General features: G+C 43.7%; 1 protein-coding gene across 2 annotated transcripts in view; it reads left to right on the top strand.

Moving 5' to 3' along the window:
- The window catches only part of Ckmt2 (creatine kinase, mitochondrial 2), a 25,816-nt gene extending 17,107 nt beyond the window's left edge, over positions 1-8,709 (top strand). Inside the window, exons 6-10 of one of the 2 annotated variants that reach the window (XM_031360026.1) lie at positions 1,108-1,193; positions 2,654-2,777; positions 3,625-3,759; positions 5,830-5,955; positions 8,448-8,709. In XM_031360026.1, coding sequence (XP_031215886.1) covers positions 1,108-1,193; positions 2,654-2,777; positions 3,625-3,759; positions 5,830-5,955; positions 8,448-8,567 — 591 coding nt within the window. In that variant the 3' untranslated portion in view covers positions 8,568-8,709. Of the gene's footprint in view, positions 1-1,107; positions 1,194-2,653; positions 2,778-3,624; positions 3,766-5,829; positions 5,956-8,447 lie in introns of both variants that reach the window. The other variant, XM_031360025.1, reaches the window with a different exon arrangement.
- The last annotated feature ends 2,600 nt before the right edge of the window (positions 8,710-11,309 follow it).

The following is an 11,309-nucleotide window of genomic DNA, read 5'->3' as shown; positions in this document are numbered from 1 at the left end:
CCCCTAACCCCCCCCCCGACACACAGTTGTTGAGGAATCTGCAAGAAGACCAAGCTGCACATCTGTTACATATGTTCGGGAGCGCCTAGATCCAGTCCATGTGAAGCTTTAAATCTTGTCAAGCCATGGCTAAAGTTGGAAGAGGAAACTCCAGTATAAGTGCTGGACTTGGCATAGGAGGGTAGGGGTGAATGGGGGAATCTGTCTCCTGTTACTTAGGAGTAAGTGAAACCAACCAGGTATGAAAATCTTATTCGTGCTGATTCCAGGGTGATTCCAGTGCCGCAACCTAAGTAAACTCTGGAGGCTGAGAGGATCTAGGCAGGAAATTAAGATTTTTCCGTAACTGGTTCACAGCCAGCTGGAGCTGCCTGCAGGCACTCCTCCTTGCTGCCTCAGAGCGCCTGTGGGCTTCTCACTGGCTCTAGGATAGACAAAAATGCAGCCCTCCTGGGTTTTGTGAAACAAGGTTTAAGTATGTAGCCTATGCTGGCCTCAAACTCACAGGACTGCTCTTGACTCAGCCTCTCTAGTGCTGGACTCAGGTCCTTTTATTTCCTCGTTATTACAAATTTTAAAGGAGCAGTTATTTTCAAAAGTAATGTTGACATAAACTCCAAGAAAAGAAACAAGATTCGATTATCTTAGAAGATATAAAGTACTTGGAGCATCCCCTTTCCAAGCCACACAGGGCAGCTATCTAGTTGGTACTATCTCCTGGTCTGTGTAGACTCCACCACCCTCCTGTCTGCCACTGTAGAGCAAGCCTGCATCTCTCTTAAGCAGCCACCCTGGCTTCTCATTTATGGATGAGCTTCCTCCTGGACAGTGGCTTTCTCCAGCCTCTCCTGTCTCCAGTCTCCAGGAGCTCCCACTTGTTAGAGATTCTATCTAGATGGGCCCCTGACTTCTACTTGGTATCTTGTCTCAGTGTGAGCTTGGGGCATTGGTGTTTTTATTTTTAAAAGCTCCCAAGGTGTTCTAGCACACAATGAATCCGAGACACACTTCTGAGAGGCCTCTTTATCTGTAAGTTGAAACTTGATCACCTGGCCCATACCTAGTCTCACAGGCTCATCTCTCTGCTTTGTCCCTTTTGGCCCACAGGACCACTTTCTGTTTGATAAGCCAGTGTCCCCTTTACTAACATGTGCTGGGATGGCCCGTGACTGGCCTGATGCCAGGGGAATCTGGTATGGTTTTTACATTTTCCCTGTGTGTTGAGGATCTCAGATCATCTGCTTCTCCTAACCCAAGGTTGCTGTGAACTGCAGTTGACAGCATGCCAGGCTTGAGGGCTTGAGCGAAAGGGGGATGCCAAGTATAATTGAAAACGGTGTGTGAGAGCATGTGTGTGCTTATGTGCATGTGTGTGTGTGTATCTGTGTGTCTGAGTAAGTGTTCATGTGTGAGTGTGTGTATGTGTGTGCTTGCATGTGGGGGAGTGTGTGTGTGTGAGTATACAAGTGTATGTGTGTGTATCTATGAGTGTGTGTGAGTGTGTCTGTGTGCATGAGTAAGTGTTCATGTGTGAGTGTGTATGTGTGTGTGTGTTTGCTTGTAGGGGAGTGTGTGTGTGTGAGTATATGTGTTTGTGTGTGAGTGTGTGTTTGTGTGTGCATGTAATATGTGTGTGTTTCTGTGAGTGTGTATGAGTGTGTCTATGTTTACAAGTAAGTGTTCATGTATGAGTGTGTATATGTGTGAGTGTGTTGGCATGTGGGTGTGTGTGTGTGAGTATATGTGTTTGTGTGTGAGTGTATGTGAGTGTGTGTCAATGTGTGAGTGTATGTATGGTGTATGTAACTGTGTGTGTATGGTGTATGTTAGTGTGTGGAGTATGTGTGTGTGTGGTATATGTGAGTGTGTGTGTATAGTATATGTGAGAGTGTGTGTGTATGTGTGTATGTATGGTGTATGTGAGTGTGTGTGTGTTGTGAGATTTTTTAAAGAGGTATAGGACTGTGAGCTGGTCTGCATGAATCATGCATGGGGGCAGACTATTCAAGAGAAGATACCTCAGAGAATCTGTTTGTGAACGTAAGACAATTGAACACAAAATGAAAAATCATTATTGATAATTTAAGACAAACCCTGAAAGGAGGAATGGCTGCCCAGTATACCTGAATCTTGAACAGTCCTCAGCCTGCCTTGGCTCCTGTAATAGGTTATCCCAACTACCTAAAAGGATCTGGGGAGGAAGACCCGCAGAGGGCAGATAGCCAGGGTTTAGGTAGTAACAGCTATGAACCCTTGGGGTGCGCGTAGAGTTCCTCCACCCTTGCCTCTCGTGCTTTTCAAGAGCCACAAGCTTTTGGCTGAGTTTCTTAAGCATCAGAACACCCCTGCCCTGCCCTGGCATCAGGGCTTAATGCTATTGCAGTTGAACAGTTGTCTTCTTGTTGGAGGAACGAAGGGAAGGATTGTATTCTTGTGGGGGTAAAACTACTCCTGGCATAGTTAATGGCTGGGTTTAGTCTTATTCTCCATTCTGCGAACTATCATTATTCCATGGTACTTGCTCAGGCACAATTAAGAGATAAGGGCCATCCAGGGAATGCGGAAGGTGAAAGGAAGCAATCAGGTAATGAGACTTTCCATGTGTTCAGATAAACCCAATTAACAGTCAGCACCACATTTCTGTCTTCGCTAGGCATAATTATGACAAGACATTTCTCATCTGGATAAATGAGGAAGACCACACCAGGGTGATCTCAATGGAAAAGGGAGGCAATATGAAACGCGTATTTGAGAGATTCTGTCGTGGACTAAAGGAAGTAAGATTCCATCAGGGGTTTCTAGATAGTCATCAGAATAAAACCTCTCTAGTTTCCATATCTGTGTATGTGTTTTAGATTTTTATTATTATTATTTTATTTTACGTGTATGAGTGTTTTGCCCACAGTAATGTCTGTGTACCACATGCATGCAGTACCCTTGGAGGCCAGAAGAGGGTGTCTTCGGATACCTTGGAACTGTAGCAAGCAGATATGAGCTACCATGAGTATTGGGATTCAAAAGAGATGCCCTGGAAGAGCTCCAAAGCTCTTTGGGAAGGACCATCTCTTTAGCCTTTCTATTTTAAAAAGGAACCTTGCTAACTTCCAAAGTGGAACTACTTCTTTCTCCTAAGAATCAAATCTTCAGAGTAGTGCTTCCAAAAGGGGCGAAGTCTGTGGTTCACTGGCTATTTTCTCCTTCTACTCTAAATATGATAGAAGGATAGAAGGAGTGGATGGGGTAAATGAAATGGAATAGGTAGAATGGGGGAACGGGGGAGGCTGGGACATGGGACTGGATGGTATGAAACAGAATAGATTCTCACAGGCTTTTCAGCAGAGAATTCCTATGCTGTCCTACAGTCTTTGCATAAGAAACAGTATCAACTGACATTTATCAAGAGCTTAAAATCTTCTAGGGACTATGTTAAATGATTTATATAGCCATCTGATGTAAGGAATTCCTATTTATACTGTAATAAAAGAAGTATCAAGCACAAGTCCCATAGATCCACCACAGTTTCATTCATGTGCTATACTGGCCTCTCTCCCTGGTGTTTGGGATGACCTAAAGGAACAGATATTTGAGAAGTCTGTCATTTACTCATTGCCACTCCATCTGCAGGTGGAACGATTAATCCAGGAACGAGGCTGGGAGTTCATGTGGAATGAGCGTCTAGGATACATTTTGACTTGTCCCTCGAACCTCGGGACTGGATTGCGAGCTGGTGTCCACGTTAGAATCCCAAAGCTCAGCAAGGTAATGGTATGTGGCCAGGAACCTGGTCGAGTCCCTTCAGGATCCGCTTACATGCGGCTTCTTTTCAGGAGAAAATGTCAGCTTTCATTCCTTAACTCTGACCTTTGGCACTTGCAACAGAGCAGTGCTGGAAGGGATTAGAATCGGCTTAAAGTCATTTGCGTTAGTTAGAATAAAAGGATCCAGGCCAGAACGAGAGAATGGTACTTCAAAAATAAGGCTTTTGAGTCTCCATCACTTAACGTGGGGGCTGCCCTGTTCTGCTCCCTGGGTTCCTGTCACCTTGTTTTTACAAATCTGAGCATGCTCGAGAAGAGAATGACCTGGAGGGAGGACTTAGGCAGCACAGGTTGTTAGGCCACACTTGTTTGATTTTGTTTTTGTTTTTGTTTTTGTTTGTTTGTTTTGTTTTTTCATTTCTTGTTTGTATTTTGTGCAGTTTGGGGGGAACGTTGTGCGGATGCCATTGGACAACTTGCAGATTCTAAGGATTCAAGTCAGACCATCCTGCTTGGCAGCAAGCTCCTTTAGTTCACCAAGGCTGCCAGTAGGGGGCGTCGTGTGGAGGAATGCTTAGGGCATTTTTCTCCGTTTCAATCACAATCCGTCCTGTGTTCTAGCCCCGAGAAAAGGAAAGAACCTGTAGGTGTGTCCAAAAGACTGAGGGTGTAAGAAGGGAAGTGGTACACTTCACTTCTGCTCATTCTGGTGGCAAGGGCTTAGCTAGCCGGCGGCTGCATCCTCAGCTTCAGTGCTGGGGAGAGAGGTGAAGCAGTCCTGATCGACAGCTAGTCATTTCTGCCACAGCGCTCCACGTAAGTCAAGGAAGCTTAAGCAATTTTAGAAAAATGTGCAGCCTATCGAGAAGAAGGAATGTGATATTTTTTTTTTGTTATTCAAAATTCCAATGTTAAGAAAATGATTTGCTGGGTAGTAGTGGCATACACCTTTAATCCTAGCACTTGGGAGGCAGAGGCAGGCAGATCTCTGAGTTCGAGGCCAGCCTGGTCTACAGAGTGAGTTCCAGGACAGCCAGGGCTATACAGTGAAGCCCTGTCTCAGGGAAAAAGAAAAAGAAAAAAGAAAGAAAAAGAAAATGGTTTGAAGTGATTTAACTTTATGATTTTAATTATAACAATGAAACCAGAGTACAGGTGTATAACAATCATACAAAAGCTGGCATCCATATGCAAATAAATGTGTGTATTTATAGGAAGATAAACTGGGAGTCAAACGCTGACAAGTTCACCTGCAACCCTGCTGACTTCTATCTGTCTGACTTTGGGCATGTTAATTTCCCTGGAGCTGTTTGTGCATCTGAAGTTTAGGGGTTAGTAAAGCTTCAATTGTCCCCTACAAGTTTATAGGTTAGAGATGTAATCACCAAATTCATATGCCAATGGCAGGTGTAACCTTGGGGGGGGGGGTAATGAGGATTGCTGAGGTTGTAGCCTTGGCCTCCATGATAGCATCAGTGATTGTACAAGAAGATCCAAGCGAGCATGCATGCTCTGTCTTACCACGTGTGACCCAGTCACATCACGATGCAACAAAATCATCCTCACCAGATGCCAAACAGGTGCCAGCGCCATGTTCTTGAACTTCCCACCCTAACTGTGAAGCAAAAGTGCTTATATTATTTATAAGTGACCCAGTGACAGGGACTTTTTTTTCCCCTTTCAAGACAATGTGTAGCTTTAGCTGGCCTGGAACTCCTTTATGTAAACAAGGCTGACCTTAGTATCACAGAGATCCACTTGCCTCTGCCTCTGAAATACTGAGATTAAAGGCCTGCCCCATCATCCTCTGGATACTGTACTTTTCTTTTCTTCTCTCTCTCTCTCTCTCTCTCTCTCTCTCTCTCTCTCTCTCTCTCTCTCTCTCTCTCTCTCTCTTTCTTTCTTTCCAGCATCAGAAAGTGGACTTTGATGGAATGAAAATAATATCCACTTCATTAGATGTTAGGAGACTTTAAGCGCAGTGCCCAAGTGCGTTGTAAATACGTTATCGGCTGTTACTGTTCCCTTTAGCATCTCTGCTCAATGACTTCAACAGTATCCCTTCTCCTAGGATCCACGCTTTTCTAAGATCTTGGAGAACCTGCGGCTCCAGAAGCGTGGCACGGGTGGTGTGGACACGGCTGCAGTGGCGGATGTGTACGATATTTCCAACATAGATCGGATCGGCAGATCAGAGGTAAAGTCTCTCTCACCCTGATATGTATGTACTAAGGAGGTCAGCCTGACAGCGAGAGGACATGGGAAAGCAGCCCCAGCTGCTGGACTACACTCACACACTCCCATTTCCCCCACTGAGTCCGACTAACCATTCATTCTTGTGTTTCTCTTGCATAAAAAATAATGCAAGAAAGAAACACAGTCCCTTCTGAGCCCTTGTAAGGAAGTTTAGGAATCACAACGGGACTGTTGTTAAAAGAGCAGCAGCCCCCTGAGAGCTATTTCAGCCATCTCCAGCAACAGAAGCTCCGTATGCTAAAGGACAACAGTATTTTACCCCCGTGGACTCAGAGAACAGGTGTGCTGTCCATCCGAGGGCGGGAACGTGGGAAAACCTCTCTCGACTCTGAGTGTCCAGTGTTGAAGATCACATGCTATCTATCATCTTCCTCTTGCCATCTTAGATACTGAATAATTTCCAAGGCTTTAGTGTAGGCCAAAAGGCCAAGGGACTCCTATGATAAAGGAACAATAGGTTCATTGATACATGGGAACCACAAGTGAGATGAGTTACGGGAACTCGGTAGGAACATGCAGCCGAGTACTAAATACACATTGATAGTTAGCACAGGGAGTTATTTCAACCCAGGACGCAGCCTCTAGTCACGAGACTAAATATGAAGGGCCACTGTATAAAGTTGTTCTCCTAATTTGCAGAGTAACTCAAACAGAACTTAGTGTTTTATTGTAAATTTCTAGGGGATTTTTATAAAAGCTAGTAAGATGTCTAAAAGTATTTTTAAAACCATATATTTAATCCAGAAACCCTCATTACCATCTTGAATATTATCTTAAGTTTCTTTAAACTATTTTTAATAATTTTTCAGAAAACTTTAAGAGATATTATTATAACACAAGTTTTGTATTATTCTACAATTCATGGATACTTTACCATGACAATAAATATTATTAAATAACATGACTGGGAATAGAGAAATACCTTTTCAAAATAATTGTGTCAGTTTTTTAAAAAGATTTATTTCTTTTATGTATTTTGTGATTTTCCTGGAAAAAAAAATATGCAACAAATGCTCCTCCCTGGCGAGCTCCATCTCCAGCACTGATAAGGTATATCTTAATGGTAAGGCACTTACTTAGCAGGTGTGAGACCCTAGATCTGATCCCTGTGTTTCAAAATAAACAAACAAGAATTCAAAACAAGAAAAATACTTTAATATCCAAAAACATGATTCTTGATGATTATATGGTAAAGACATTCCATTATATGTTTAACATTTTCTGATCAGTATTTTAACCTACTTGAATCACAGCTATAGGCAGAATATATTCCTATGAAGGGAATTGGGAAAGCTATCTATGACCAAGTTCCTTCCTGGAAAGTTAAAACAGCTCCCCCCCCAAAAGTAAATAAGGGCCCCACCTCACCACACCCTGTCCAACACAGGACAGATCTATTAGAGAGGGGACCATGGACTCAACTAGATGTAACTGGCTTTCTGGCCCAACCTTCCCTCAAGGCCCTAGTTTCCTTCTTGAAAATTACTTGAAAGGGAACCGAGCTCCATCCAACGCAAGGCCTGCTCCACCAGCTATGTAAATAAGGCTGTCCGTATCATGAACATATTCAGTGCTCAGAGCATTGAAAAGCTGGTCAGAATTTGTATCTAAACATGACAGACAGATGTCACGTATAGTCTTCTGTACAGGAGGCTGACAAAGAAAAAGTACATGGAGTAATTGCTAGTGAGAGTAATCGCTACTCCTGCAGTGGACCCAAGTTCAGTTCCCAGTGCCTACATGGTGGTACACCCTTCTATAAGTCCCATTCCAGAAACTCTGATGTCCTTAGGCCTCTGTGAACACTCACATGAATGCAGTACACATAAACTCTTATAGAGGCACATACATATACACATAGCAAATAAAACAATAGTAAATAAATCTCTAAAAGAAGAGCAAGTGTGTGGGCAGGAGAGATAGCTAAGTGGATGAAAGTGCTTTCCACACAAACCTGATGACCCAGGTTCAACTAACTGCCCACCTTGTCCACTGATATCACACAGGCCTGCTCGCTCTCTCTCTCTCTCTCTCTCTCTCTCTCTCTCTCTCTCACACACACACACACACACACACACACACACACACACACACACACACAGTACTTTTTAAGGAAAGGAAAATTGCAGGTGATGAAAGCTAGTGGTCTTCAAGTATAAACAAGTTCTCACAGCAACCCCATCCTAAAGAAAGCTTGAGAGAAAGCCCTATGCTACCCCTCCACTTCCACACCTGACCCCAGCCTCGGGATGCCTCCCTTTCACATGAATGCCCCTATTGTAGTAAAGTTCGGCTTAGTGGACGGTTCACACCTACACCAACACTGCTCTGTCCAGGAGGACTGGCAAGCAGCTTCCACTTGAACTAATTCCTCCTCCTTTTCCTTCTCCATCATGTCTTCTCCTCGTGGCCGTCTCTCTCTCACTAATCAAGGTCGAGCTTGTTCAGATTGTTATTGACGGAGTCAACTACCTGGTGGATTGTGAAAAGAAGCTGGAGAGAGGCCAAGACATCAAGGTGCCCCCTCCTCTGCCTCAGTTTGGCAGGAAGTGAATTTATTCCTCCAAGTTTATGGGTAATGTGTCTGCTGGTATGACAGACACAGGAAGTCTCTGCTCTGAGAGTTTTTGTAGACTTGAAAACATGTAAAATTGTAGGTACTGTTATCTTTACAATAAAACTCTCCTTAATATCCTTGGGCTGTGTCTCTGATTGCCAGTTATAGACAGCAAGAAGGAAAGGTCACAGGGATACATCTGGATAAACGTTCAACTATCTAGATGTTAACTATGAGTAGCCCTGTACAAATGGACTTATGGACATCACTGGAGATGAGGAGCAGATATAATAATTAATTTTCCAGAAGTTCCGGGGAAACTTCTTTTGAAAAGGGGAACTTCACAAAAGACTATACACTTAAGAACAAGCAGAGGCTGTGCGTCAGTTCCTACACGTTGCTGCAAGACAGTCCTGTCAGTTGTGTCTGCTATAAACTCGAGCAAGCAGAGGTGTGGAGAAGCTTTGTGGTTACAAAAAGTAGTGACAGCTGTGCTCTGATTTCAGCTGCAGGCTGGGAAACAGGCTAACGAGGCGGGCACCTAGAGCCTAAGTCTGTGACGAATATTTAGCTTTACCCAGTGGCGCTGAGTTTGAGCAAAGGATCTGTCAATCATAGACCATTCTGAACTGATTGCTCCAGGGTCTGCAAATTGGATTCCCAGAGCAGACTGCTTGCTTTAGAGATTGTAGGTGAGAATTCTTTTGTCAGATGTGGCCTGGCCTTTGTCTATTTATACACTAATACTCTCAAAACAATTCAAAATTTGACATCTAAAATCCTGAAAATGTTTTTAGTATTTTTAGGATGATTTGAAAGTCACACAACATATACTCAAATCACCCATAAGGCTTCTTACTGGGTTGACTATGATTGGCAGCCAGTCTGATCCTGTGTTCCCTCAGCTTGTATATCCTTCTCTTGGGTATTATTATTCTTTCCCTTCCCTGCTGCAAGGCCTGCAACCTGAAGGAGGATGGAGAAGGAGGGAGCTGTCAATCACATTGCTCCACACAAGACAAATGTTAGCTTGAACCACAGGATCAGGATCAAGTTGCATTTTATATTAAGTCACCATTGTGGGCACTGCAATTAAAACACCAGTGCTGTCATATAATCTGTCTCTGCTTATGCTCCTTGAGGACAAGTGCAGAAAGAGACAGTGGTCCTGGTGCTAGTAGGCACGACTCTAACTTTGGAGTGAGAAATTATCATGTGGTAGAAATTCCTAAGGGCAAACACACACTGATGAAATTTGAGACATCGTGCTAAGTGCCCTGAATGAGATGTGGCAGGCAGTTGGTTTGAACTGACGGGTGAAGAATGAAGAGGAGCCGAACCTCAGGCGATGGCTGGTGTTCTCTGGGTGCAGAGAAATAAAAAGTAAGGAATAAAGGTCTGGTAAGCTCATTAGCTGCACACCCATATGGCAGGGTACAACTTCTGATTTCTCCACTCAGAACAGTGAAAATTTAATCTCCAGTTTCTTCTGTAAATAATAAGAGCTATTCGCTATTATTATTCGCTAGTAGCTATTTCGCTGAGTCTTCAGGGAGATTTAAAAAAAAACTAGTATTTGAAAATTTTACTCAAAAGTACTCAATTCATAATTTACATATTTGCTACATAAATATAGAAGTAAAGAAACTTATCATCATCATCATCATATCATCATCATCATCATCATCATCATATCATCTTCTCTGAATATTCCCTTATCATCATCGTTAGGCCAATTCAGCCACAACGATGTACCCTCTTCTGAAAGGTTTTATGAGATAAATTATAAAGGAAGGCAAAAATCATATAGCTAAAACTATATAAGCACGAAGGATCTAAGGAGGTGTGTGACAATGGGGGATGAGGAACTGGGAGTAGCCACCAGCAAGTCCCAGATGCCAGGAAAGCAAGAGGCTCCCAGGATCCAATAGGGATGACATTAGCTGAAATACCCAGCAAAGAGGAGGGAGAACCTGAAGGGACAATATCCAGAGGTTAGGCAAGGTCCCTGGTTATGGGATGGGGCCACCCACTCATCTCCAAAATTTTAACCCAGAAAGGGCTCCTGTCTAAAGGAAATACAGAGACAAAATGTGGAGCAGAGACTGAAGGAAAGGCAATCCAGAGATTGCCCCACCTGGGGATCCATCCCACATACAGACACTAAACCCAGACACTACTGCGGATGCCAAGAAGTGCTTGCTGACAGGAACTTGTTATAGCTGTCTCCTGAGAGGCTCTGCCAGTGCCTGACAAATACAGGCCCTGGACTTGCAGCCAACCATTGGACTGAGCACAGGGACCCCAATGGAGGAGTTAGAGAAAGGGCTGAAGGAGCTGAAGGGGTTTGCAGCCCCATAGGAAGAACAACAATATCAACCAACCAGACTCCCAGAGCTCCCAGGGACTAAACCACCAACCAAAGAGTATACAAGGAGGGACTCAAGGCTTCAGCTGCATATGTAGCAGAGGGTGGCCTTGTGGGATATCAATGAGAGGAGAGGCCCTTGGTCCTGTGAAGGCTCAATTCCCCAGTGTAGGGGAATGCCAGGGCAGTGAGGTGGGAGAGGGTGGGTGGGAGAGAGAGCACCCTCATAGAAGCAAGGGGAGGGGGGACAGGAGAAGAGGTTTTGGAGGGGAAACCGGGAAAGGGAGATAACATTTGAAATGTAAATATGTAAAATATCCAATAAAAAATAAAAAAGAGATTAGATACATATATCAATGTTTCCTTTCTC

This window comes from Mastomys coucha, unplaced genomic scaffold, assembly GCF_008632895.1.
Source record: "Mastomys coucha isolate ucsf_1 unplaced genomic scaffold, UCSF_Mcou_1 pScaffold8, whole genome shotgun sequence".
Lineage (NCBI taxonomy): Eukaryota > Metazoa > Chordata > Mammalia > Rodentia > Muridae > Mastomys > Mastomys coucha.
This window is presented reverse-complemented; position numbering and strand designations above follow the sequence as displayed.